The 12526-nt window shown below is 31.4% G+C and overlaps 1 protein-coding gene across 1 annotated transcript; it reads right to left on the reverse strand.

Moving 5' to 3' along the window:
- Nucleotides 1-246: 246 nt before the first annotated feature.
- Nucleotides 247-11704, reverse strand: LOC117692383 (uncharacterized). The gene is made up of 12 exons (XM_066085239.1): nt 11435-11704; nt 10017-10226; nt 9557-9877; nt 8520-8623; nt 8261-8420; nt 8044-8147; nt 4767-4815; nt 1800-2009; nt 1336-1656; nt 913-1016; nt 650-809; nt 247-540 (listed from the first exon to the last, which is right to left on the reverse strand). The coding sequence occupies exons 1-12, from the start codon at nt 11436-11438 to the stop codon at nt 434-436; spliced, it is 1854 nt and encodes a 617-aa protein (XP_065941311.1). The 5' UTR covers nt 11439-11704; the 3' UTR covers nt 247-433.
- Between the last annotated feature and the right edge of the window lie 822 nt (nt 11705-12526).

Raw genomic sequence — 12526 nt, forward strand, 5'->3', positions numbered from 1 at the left:
CAAAAGACTATCATCTGTTAAATATAAAGTCATGGTTGTTTTCAATGATTATATAAGATTATTCGAATTCCAGAGTAGAGAAATTGACCACCCTGCCATCTCTTGAACTATTTCAAGTTATGAAATGCTTCTGTTTTATGACTAAAGAAGCTGGTTACAAGATTGTTTAATATTCAAAATTTAATTTTCAACGCAATCTATATCATAAACATTAACGAGAACATGTTTCAAAACATTAAAATACACTAAGTTTAAGATTTTTATTTCAAAAACAAAAAAATTACAAGCACTGATGTATACACTCGTCAGGTACATGAAAGAGGAATACATTTTTACAGTATAAAGCGTATTGGTGATTTAATGGACATGTATTTTAGTGACAAAAATTTCATTCATGTATTTATAATCTGACGCCCAGAAAAGTAGTCCTAGTCTAGATATCATACGTATACACCGAGGTCGTTGGATGACGCTGTAAATACTGGTCAAACTTCTCGTTAAGCGCAACGGTGAAATGAGTTTTCCAGTCTCCAACCTTTCCTAAAAATAGTATTTGAATAGTGAGTAATAGGTATTTTTATTCGTTAAGATATACTGACCAACACTTTTCAAAACAAAAGCATGGCGTGAATCAAAAGTAAAAACGCACCCTTTCTGAAAACTGTCCAGCTCTTTCCCCCTTTTTTGACTTTCAAAGTTGCGTCTTTAAGATTTTGAAACGAGCATTTTTCGGCAATGAGATTGGCCAGTTTATCGTCACATGGTGTCTTCAAAAAGGTGGCAAGACGCTTGATTTCTTCGACTGCATTCTATCAATGAAAGTGCCCATAGTACATGTACATTTTTTTAGATTGAACAAAAACATTACTTTGACAGCAATACCATTGCGACATATTTCACCAAACCACACACCTGTTGAAGTTGTTCGTACATGATGCAATGAACAGGATGATCTGGATTTTCTTTGATGAACTGTTCCCATTCTAATGTATATTTGTACCAGGCGCAGTGATACACTACAATGTAAATATCATAAAATTGTAAAACTGCTCTTGTTTACATTTCTATAATGATAAATGTCGCAAAAATATTTTTCAATTTTACTCCCAGTAGTAACAGTGGTGTTAATGGTGCCACTGACACGACCGAAACACGATCTAACTTGTTTAAAACACTTTATTTGCGTTTATGAACAGAAAAAAGGTTACTTGTTATAAGTAAGTGAAAGTAAAAATTGTTCTTTCGCAAATACGCATTTACCCCTCTTCAATGGTATACACAATACTTTCAACAGCTGCAGCACACCTTTTTGCTGCTATTTTAATTGAAATTTACCTGGTTCATCTTCTTTCAAAAAGAAATCCATAAACTGTTCAAAAGTGCCACCAAATTGGATCAAGTTCTTACAGTGGTAATAATATGATACCGCTATATCTTTAGGGTTACGTTGAACAAACACAGTTTTGCATCGTTTCTCAAAGAACTGTTCCGGCAGGTTATTTGGACGGACGTGGGTGTTGAACACACGGGGTCGTTCTAAAGCCTGTAGCGTCTCTGGAATATGGAACTCGTACATGTGACTGTCTTTTTCGCGGGGGTGATATTCAGATCTCTGTTGCAGAAGCATGGTCATAATTTCCCAGGTCCAATGTGTTCCTGTTATGAAAAAAAAACCCCAAAACTAGCTACTATTATCAGTGTTTCAGTATGCTCTATCATGTTTTTAGTCTATCCATTCAACTTTGTCATTAAAATATTTCAGCAAGATTTTCTGCTCTTTTTTTCTCACTACACCATACCTGCTTTTGGATATGCACAGAGAAAAATGTCATCTTCGTTGACGTTCATCTTTCTCAGCCTAGGGATGTTAGTGACGGGGTTAGGGTACCTCCCCGACCTGACACTGCTCGCGCTGAGGTACTGACCCCCGCTCCCCAGTAACTCTATGGTGTTACCATGGTCGTCGTGAATTCTGATGATGTCATCTTCTGATACATTTGTTTCGGACGCTAAGAAATATGGAAAATAATAAGTAGCTGAATAGTTAAAAGGCGAGAGCCCATAAAATCTGAACAAAACTGTTCAAATAACGAATGACAGGCAAGAGTTTATAAGAAAATGTACGGGAACCGAAAATACGGAATCGCTTGCTATATTCAGGATTGTGGATATATTCATTTTAAAATATAATTCATTATTTATCAGAGGAACTATACAAGGTTCAGTATAGATAACTCATAACCATAAGTTATACACACAAAAGCATTAAATAGATGGCTTTGCCATTAATAGTTGGCCAGAGATTTTTTTAAACAAGACCCGAAAACACCATTGTGAGACGAAGATGTGGCAGCTGACAAAGTTTTGCACATGATCGAATATATGAAATGTTGTATAAAAAGAATTTTGCTGCATGACTTCTTACGGTACATATACAATATATAACCACCTTCCAAATGGCCGTAAATACCGGTATGCCCTCCTATTAATAGCAGCCATTAATTAGAATTGACTGATTTACAAACTAACTAGTAACCTTCAAAAGATTTGAATATTGAAGTTAAGATTTTTAATATTTCAATATATTATATGGACACCGATAGAGTATGTATCTTCTCAAAGACAATTTTTTTAAAAAGGAAGAAAAAAATGTTACACTCAAAAATGAATTGACATGTATTCAAATTGGTTTTTGTCACTATTGGTTTGGAAGATTTGCCTTGAACTTACATGGATCCTTTATTTAGGCATGAAACGGAGTGAATGATACTGTATCCATTTACTTTTGATTACCCATCACATTTTTCAATGCTTTTTTAAGGTGCATTGCTCTACACATCCATTCATTATTTGATAAATTTATTCATAACCTCTTTTAAAACATGGTATGATTTCACATTTTAAGCCTTATTCATTTAATTCGATTAATTTTTATTCATTTTCTGTTTTTTGAGGAAAACTGGTAAAATTGTATAGCTTGCTGATAATATTTTGAGTTGAATATTAGTAATTTCTGTTAATTAATGTATGATATGATTATTAGCATTTTAAAATGTAATTATTTTAAAATCAAACGTGCCAAAAAGAGTCAGGTATACTTTTTAATTACTGAATTAAAAATATATTGCTTTATATATATGACTGTCGATAATTGTTATACATGTATATAAGTCCCATAAACTTGAAGATTATATTCTGAGTATAAAATATCAACAATTTATTTTTCACTAATAAGAGCTTCAATGTTTTACTACTAAATTGACATAAAAGATTATGGTCTATTTATAAACATCTGACGGTAGTTGTTTTGGTAGGGGAAGTTATTTAGAGGGTGTGTTTTAAGCTAAATTACATAGTTATTGTCCTGTATAAAAATTGGTTTGCTAAATATTCCTTAGAAGAGAATATTTCTTATTATACAATTATATAATTTTTTAAAAGTCTTTTTTTTTAATCATGATAATACATGTAGCAGTTTTTTCAGCAAAATAAAATTCTTAAAAATACAGCTCAAATCATTAAAAAGCTTTGAATATTATTGAAAGGAAATTTCAAATCATGACAATAGCTATCGAATTTATTAAAGAGGTTCGTTCCTCTGATTTTGGGTAACCATTTTCGGTCACATCTAGTCTGGAAAGTTTGTGTCATAAATGAATTCTACTTGTAAATTCTTTTTTTTTTCAATGCCAAATACACTATATTAAATGAAATAGTTAAGGAAAATTGCATATTTACAGAGTTTAGTGAGGAACTGTATTTTGTGGCGGAAGGTTTTTAGGAAGAAAATGAACATTTTTCATAACTCAGTTGTTTAAGAGTAGGCCTACCGTAATTTTAGCGTTCTTTTTTTTTTTTTAGTGAAGACCAAATTTCCAGATATAGTTTATGCATTGGGATATCTTCGTGTTGTTTCAAAAAACATATTTTAACAATATTTTAATATTTCTATCGGCATTTATTAGCATATTCAACTGATATTTCATAAAAGTCAAGAAAAAATAAACTAAAATTTCCCCATAAAATTTAGCTTATTTCATTCCATGATTCGTAATTTACATTATAGACCAATATTTTTGGGGTTTTTTTTCTGAATTTGTAAGTTTTTTTTGACAAGTCTGTCATAATTTGAGAAAAAGATTGACTTTTAAATAATTTCATCGCATGTTAATTCGTTTATAAATAGTGGGTTTTTTTCAGTGCATAAAGGTAAAAAATATCAATTAGGTGAAGAAATTGCAAACTTTTTCTTTATGATAATTTTAATTTTATTAATTCTAAACAATGTAAATATAAATTTGATACCATGGTTCATTTCGATAAAAAATTATAGAGGGAAGCGATTTTTGTGCAATTTGTACTTTCAGTGCAGAAAGTACGTATATTAAATACACAGTAACGCCAAAAGGTACCAAAAGGAGCATATAGACCCCAACATTTTGTTTTGAATTTTGGTTTAGTTATATGTGTTGATGTTAAAAAATACTTTAGAAAAAAAAAACTAAGAGACGGTTTGATCGCAGGATCCAACGTCCTTAAAAGTAAAAACGTAAGGTAATGCAAACCCTACTGAGCTTCCGTAAATGTTTGACACAGATAAGATTCACGAAGCGGTATAAGTCGTATTTGATATCATTATATTAACCAAAAATAATTTTTAAGTTTCAATATTGACAAAGAAGGCTAAAAACATTCATTACTATAACTGTAATCGCATTCGTATGAGTAATGTATTCAAACATTGAGTAATTGATTTGTGTACATACCCATTTCGTCACCCAAATGACCTCCTATGTGGGACCGTGTGTACGGTAATCATATGTACTCGGAAGGACGAGCGTTTTATGTGGAAAGTCTCAGCAGTAAACCGTTTGTATATAATAGTACACCATATATACTACAAACCACAAGATTCAGTAAATGCTGAATACCCATTGATTAGGAAATGTCTATTTAAACTTATTAAGAACATAATGTTAAAAATTATGGGGCGCCGTTTTAATATTTTTGAGGTATTTTCTGATATCAGAATGATTTTTTGATATCAAGAATTAGAATTTCTGATATCAGAAAATGATTTTTTGATATCAGAAATTCTGTTTCTTGATTTTTTTATATCAGAAATTCAACTGATTTTTTGATATCAAGAATTTTATTTTCTGATATCAGAAATTCAAATAAAATGGTTAATAAATTTCACATGATTTATGAATACTCCCTTGAACCAAGATTAAATTGCTTAACTACAGAGTCCGATTTGCATTTTAATATTTGTTGTTTGTTATTTGAATATTTATTTAAGTAAAAATCTATTAAATGTGTTTATGTATTGAAAGCGCTAACTGTACGCCAGTATATTTTCCTTTACATTATGCGATGATGTCATCATTTCTTAAAGGGAATTCCATTCAGAGAGCATTGCTAAACATTGTATATATGGACAAAGTTGCCAAAATGAAACCAGGTTAAAAAATTAGGCATTCAATATCATTTTTAACAGGCATCTACAGGTTTTTCTGATATCGGAAAATACAAGTGATTTTTTGATATCAAACAATTATTATCTGATATCAATAATTCAATTTTTTGATAACAGAAAATCAACTTTAATTCTTGATATAAAAAATCTATCTTATGATATCAGAAAATATTTTTTTGATATCAAGAAATCGAATTTGTGATATCATAAAATGATTTTCTGATATCACAAAATATTTTTTTTATATCAATAATTGTTTTTATGTCAATAATTCGAATTATTGATGCCATATCAAATACATTTTTTTATATCAGAAAATACCTCAAAAGTATTAACACGGTGCCTCATACAAAGTATGCCCATGGATTTATACAGGTTGTTTGGAAATTGGGGTCAAAAAATAAATGCTTACTTGTTGATACAAGCACTAAGCTTGGATAAATACCGGTCATGAAATTGTAATGATAAAGGCAGCCTTATATTTAGGTTAAAATGATTTGTCCATATCGATGACCAACATCTGTACAAAAATACAATGTAATTTACTATTTGAGTTTTCTATTCCAATTTTGGTTTTTTGTTTTAATTTTTTTTCAACTTGTTGATATTTTTCTTTTGATATTTTATCATAGCAATCAACTCTAACTTTTGCATGAATAAGGAAGTATATACATGTACTAGTATATCGCCTACCGTCAAGAATACGAAAATCAATAACAACGAATACGCATTTTCTTCTATCAGGATACATTCAAATTAACTTGAACATTAATAAAACATTGATAAAATTTAAATTTTTAAGAATGACGGATGGCGGTGAGGATCCGATCCTAAATGGGACTTTTCTCATGCATAGTGTATGTAGTGTATGTATTGTTATCTTGATTTAACTTTAAAATGTAATGGAAGTTTCAACTTAGCTACAACAGTTCTCATGGAAAAGGCCAGAAATACTTTAAGATGAACTAGATAACCCATGTAAACTTTTAGAAAAACTGTTTAACTCTATAGTAACACCAGGTCTTCTCTGATGAAAATTCTCTTTCAACCATCGGGCTGATATTGGAGTCTCGGGCTGATACAAGATGTGATATTGAGAAAGGGTATGTATTATACTCTGTGTGATAAAAAAATACTTCTGTTTATGCATATAGCAGGCCTTTGCCAATTATTGTAATTGTGTTTGTATCAATAAAATATTTGTATTTGTATGCATAGGGTATACATGTTATGTACTGGTCAATATTTGATAAACGATCATGTTATTTTAATTTAAAAAAAAATAAAATATAGTAAAATCAAAGGGGTTATTCATATATCTTTTACTTTTTACTTTTTGACAACTCCTATACTTTAATTTATATTATATAGGGGTAATCAAAAAGATATCATGATTTAGTTATGTTGAGAGGACATATAAGTTACAAAAGATTGATAAATTCATTTCATTTTATTACATGGCTTTCATATTATTCTATATATCAGGGTTAACTCTTCAAAGTTTTGTTAAGTGTTAACCTACTCCATACAATGATATCTAGAATATTCATTCTTAAATCTGACATAAATGTATTTTACTAAAAAAAAGTACCTATGGGATTTGATAATCAATTCTGTGTCCAACCCTTGTTGAAGGCACAGATATTGTTAAAGGGATCGCTAAAAATTTTACAATACTTAAAATTTGGGATTTTTGGACATTAAGATAGTTATATCACATGAATAGCTGCCCTTATGATTTATTTAATTTGTATTTTAACTTCATAAAATTATGATACAAGTCATAATTTCCTCCATGAAATACAAAGAAAACCATATTCAAAAGCTCTGTAGAGTGTAAGAAAGTATTTGACAGCACAGGGACAATTATAGGTTATATTAAAGCAATATGGGATTCCAGAAACATGAAATTACATGATGTGTTATTGAGAATGGGAGAACAACAGACTAGTTTAAAGTTCAGAGAGGAGTGAGACAGGGATGTGTTATATCTGGGTTCCTATTCATTATTGTGATCGACGAGATATTAACAACAGGAACAGTAGTATCTGCTAGAGGATTTTTGTCCACTCTAGAAGACAATGAATATGCTAACGGTCTCGCAATTACAGCGAAATGCAGTAGAAGAACAGTAGGATTAATAAAGCCACAAGATGTGTGGGACTAAAACACAAAAGCATGAGGATTTAAAAAAGACATCAACCTATAACTAAACAACAAGGTTATGATCTGTGAAATATAAAGCCATGGTTGTTTTCAATATTAACTATTAAGATAATTTGATTTCTAGGATAGAGGGATTGATCACTCAGACAATCTTGAACTATTTCAAGTCATGAAATGCTTCTGATTCATGAAATAAGAGGCCGGTTACAATTTCAAGATTGTTTAATATTCAAAATTTAACTTTCAACACAATGTACATGTATATCTGAAACATTAACAAGAACATTTCAAAACATTTATAATGAACTGAATTTAAGATATGTTGGACATTTATTTTAGTGACAAACATTTTATTTCTGTATCTATAATCTGACACCCAGTAAAGTAGTCCTAGTCTAGATTTCATATGTATACACCGAGGTTGTTGGATGACGCTGTAAATACTGGTCAAACTTCTCGTTAAGCGCGACGGTGAAATGAGTTTTCCAGTCTCCAACCTTTCCTAAAAATAGTACTTAAGCAGTGAGAAATAGGATATTTTAATTCATTAAGATATAATGACCAACACTTTTCAAAATAATATAAGCATGACGTGAATCAACAGCGTAAACTTACCCTTTCTGTAAAGTGTCTCGCTGTTTCCCCCTTTTTTGACTTTTAAAGTTGCGTCTTTAAGATGTTGAAACGAGCATTTTTCGGCAATGAGATTGGCCAGTTTATCGTCACATGGTGTCTTCAAAAAGGTAGCAAGACGCTTGATTTCTTCGATTGCATTCTATCAATGAAAGTGTTCATGGTACATGTACATTTTTTAAATAGTTAAAAAACATTTCATTAATAGCAATACTTTGCAATACTTCACCAAACCACGCACCTGTTGAAGTTGTTCGTACATGATGCAATGAACAGGATGATCTGGATTTTCTCTGATGAACTGTTCCCATTCTAATGTGTATTTGTACCAGGCGCAGTGATAGACTACGATGAAAATATCATATCACTGTTAAATTGTTCATGTTTACATTGTTATGAAAATAAAATATCGCAAATAATAATTTCAATTTTACTCTCTAACAGTAGTGTTCGTGATGCTACTGACATGACCAATTCACGATCTAACAAGTTTAAAACACTTTATTTGCGTTTATGAACAGAAAAAAGGTTACTTGTGATAAGTTAGTGAAATCAAAGTACTGAAGTAGTACTGAAAGCCGGGCTCTTTTGATGTGTCATTATGCATATTTTGAAGTAAAAACTGACAATCTCTCTCTCTCTCTCTCTCTCTCTCTCTCTCTCTCTCTCTCTCTCTCTCTCTCTCTCTCTCTCATGCTTTTAATGTCGGAAACGCGTCAGAGAGCGACTGAATTTTTTTGTTAGTGGCTATTAATAAAAATATGCCTGTCTAGTGGGAAAAAAAATCAACAATTGCATTTAGATTTGAAACACGCGTTATAAAATCATCCCCCTTCCCCGCATTTCTTCTACGTGCAGCTAAACACCAATGCTTTGTAAAGTAGTCAAATAAATTCATGCGCATTGTTGTGCCCAAAACGCATAGTCTTGTTTAAAAACACGTAATTAATAAGAAAGGAAAAAAATTCAATGCTAAATCTATTCGCAAACAAATAAAAAACCAATATATTTGACAAAACATGGCTCTCTGTGTAACTATTTGGTATAGCGGAAGATTTTACTTTGACGCTGCTCGGTTTTTTGTTTACTTCTGAAGTTGTGCTTTTTATTGTATCATTGGCGATTTGCCTGCCTACAGCCAGGACCCTGCTTTCAGTAAAGCCCGGCTAAAAAATCGTACTTTCGCAAATATGCATTTTCCCCTTTTCATTGGTTTACATAATACTTTCAACAGTTTCAGTACAACTGTTATATAGCTACTATTTCAATTGACATTACCTGGTTCATCTTCCTTCAAAAAGAAATCCATAAACTGTTCAAAAGTGCCACCAAACTGGATCAAGTTTTTACAGTGGTAAAAAAATGACACTGCTGTGTCTTTTGGGTTACGCTGAACAAACACAGTTTTGCATCGTTTCTCAAAGAACTGTTCCGGTAGATTATTTGGTCGGACGTGGGTGTTAAACACACGGGGTGGCTCTAAAGCCTGTAAAGTCTCTGGAATATGGAACTCGTACATGTAACTTTCTTTTTCGTGGGGGTGATATTCAGCACTCTGTTGCAGGAGCATGGTCATAATTTCCCAGGTCCAATGTGTTCCTTGCATTAAAAAAAATAAAACTAGCTACCATTATCAGTGTTTCAGTATGCCCTGTATCATAATGTTGGTCTATCTTTTCAACATTGTCATTAAGATGTTTCAAAAAGATTTTTGCTCTTTTTTCTCCTTTTATCATACCTGCTTTTGGATATGCACAGAGGAAAATGTCATCTTCGTTGACGTTCATCTTTCTCAGCCTAGGGATGTTAGTGACGGGGTTAGGGTACCTCCCCGACCTGACACTGCTTGCGCTGAGGTACTGACCCCCGCTCCCCAGAAACTCCATGGTGTTACCATGGTTGTCATGGATTCTGATGATGTCATCTTCTGATACATTTGTTTCATACGCTATGAAATAGGAACAATAATAAGTAGCTGATTAGTTAAAAGGCGAGAGCACATAAAATCTGAACAAAACTGTTCAAATAACAAATGACAGGCAAGGGTTTATAAGAAAATGTACGGGAACTGAAAATACTGATACGCTTGCTATATCCATGATACTATAAGTTAAACACACCAAAACATTAAATAGCTGACGTTGTCATTAACTGTTGTGATTTTTAAAAACAAGACCCGAAAATCACCCTTGTGAGACGATGCTTTTTTAAAACATGAGTTGATTTCATATTTTGAACCTAAATTTAATTCGATTTTTATTGGTAATATAGATTGCAGACAATATTTTAGTTGAATACTAATATTTGCTGTAAATTGATGTATGATTTATTTACTAATATTTTAAATGAAACGTGCCAAAAAAGGTCAGGTATACTTTTAATTTCTGAATTAAAAAATATTGCTTTAAATATGACTGTTGATAATTGTTTTAAATGTATATAAGTCCCATGCAATTTGAAGATCATAGTCTGAGTATAAATTAACAAGAATTTATTTTTCAATTTTAATAAGAGCTTCAATTTTTTACTACTAAATTGACATAAAATATTATGATCTATTTATAAACATATGCCGTTAATTTCTTTTTTTGTGGGGAAAGTTATTTAGAGGCTATGTTTGAAGCTAAATTACATAATTATTGTCTCGCACAAAGCTTGGTTTGTTAAATATTCCTTAGGCGATAATATTTCTTTTTATACATCTTTTTTAAAATCCTATTTATGATAGTGATTTGGGATAAATGCAGAATTATTATAATAGCATATTTTTGCCTCAAAATAAAATTCTTCAAAAAAACCCCGCTCAAATTGCTTTTAATATTATTGAACTGAAATTTCAAAAACTGCTTTTTGAAGACCTGGTTAATTTATAATGAGAGCAAAGTATCATGTTAATAGCTATCAAAGTTATTAAAAGTAAAAAAAGCAAGTAAATGCCAACCCTTCTGGGCTTCCGTAAATGTCTGACCAAGATAAGATTAACGAAGACATTAAATACGGTAACGTTATAAGTCGTATTTAATATGATTGTATAAGCCAAAAATGATTTTAAGATTCAAAATTGGCGAAGAAGGCTAAAACATTCATTACTATTATTACAATCGCATTTGTATAAGTTCTCAATTCAAACATGGAGTAATTGATGTGTGTACATACCCATTTCGTCACCCAGTTGCACTCCTATGTGGGATCGTGTGTACAGTTATTATATGTACTCGGGAGAACGAGCGTTTTATGCGGAAAGTCTCAATAGTAAACCATTTGTATATAGGCCTACACCACATGTACTACAAACCACAACAACCAACAAATGCTTAATTCATATCCATTGATTAAAAGGCGAAAAGGAAATATATCGAGAACACGTACGTACAATGTTCAAAGTATGCCCATGAATATATATACAAGTTGTCCGGAGATCAGGGTCAATACATAAATGCTAACTTATATTTGCCAAGCTTAGATAAATACTGGTGTTGTAATGATAAAGACCGCCTTATATTTACGTTAAAATGATTTGTCCACATCGATAACCCAAAATCTGTACAAAAATACAATGTAATGAACGATTTAATTTTTCTATTCAATTTTTCCAAAAATTTTTGTTTTAATCTTTTTTCAACTTGTTGATATATTTTTCAATATTTTATCATAACAATAAACTCTAATTTTTGCATTAATAAGGTCCGAAAAGGAAAATCAAAATACGAGGGTTGTCCCAAAATAGTATAGACAGAGCACAAAAATTTAAATCAGCCTGTTTAATGCATTTTCATCAGACTTCAATGGTTTCTTCAATTACCATTTAGTAAACAATTCTCAGGATTTCATATCTGTACTTTATTTATTTAGAGAAAATGAATAATTTGAATTAAACAACAAATTTTGCCGGGCGGCGCAATGTGCGACGTTGAAAATTTCCAGTCTTTTTTTTTGCTGTTTAACTTCCACAACGTTTTCGAAAACATTTACATTTTATTTCCGAAAATGTCTTGGAAAACATATTTTCTTTGAACATGTACCACGAGTGCACACCCACAGTACATTTCTAGTTAAATAAATATTTTAAGTACAAACGATCTGCTAATTCCAAACTTGCTTGTATTTCTTGTTGTCTAACGTCCGTCTTACCGAAATGTGTCGTTTAGCATTCTGACATCCATTGCTATCGCTCGGGGTTTCTTGTTTCACTTATTGTCATCTGAATTTCTTCAATTTTGTTAGACCACTGATTCACAAAATGCAGTT

Source organism: Magallana gigas, chromosome 5 (assembly GCF_963853765.1).
Source record: "Magallana gigas chromosome 5, xbMagGiga1.1, whole genome shotgun sequence".
Taxonomy (NCBI): domain Eukaryota; kingdom Metazoa; phylum Mollusca; class Bivalvia; order Ostreida; family Ostreidae; genus Magallana; species Magallana gigas.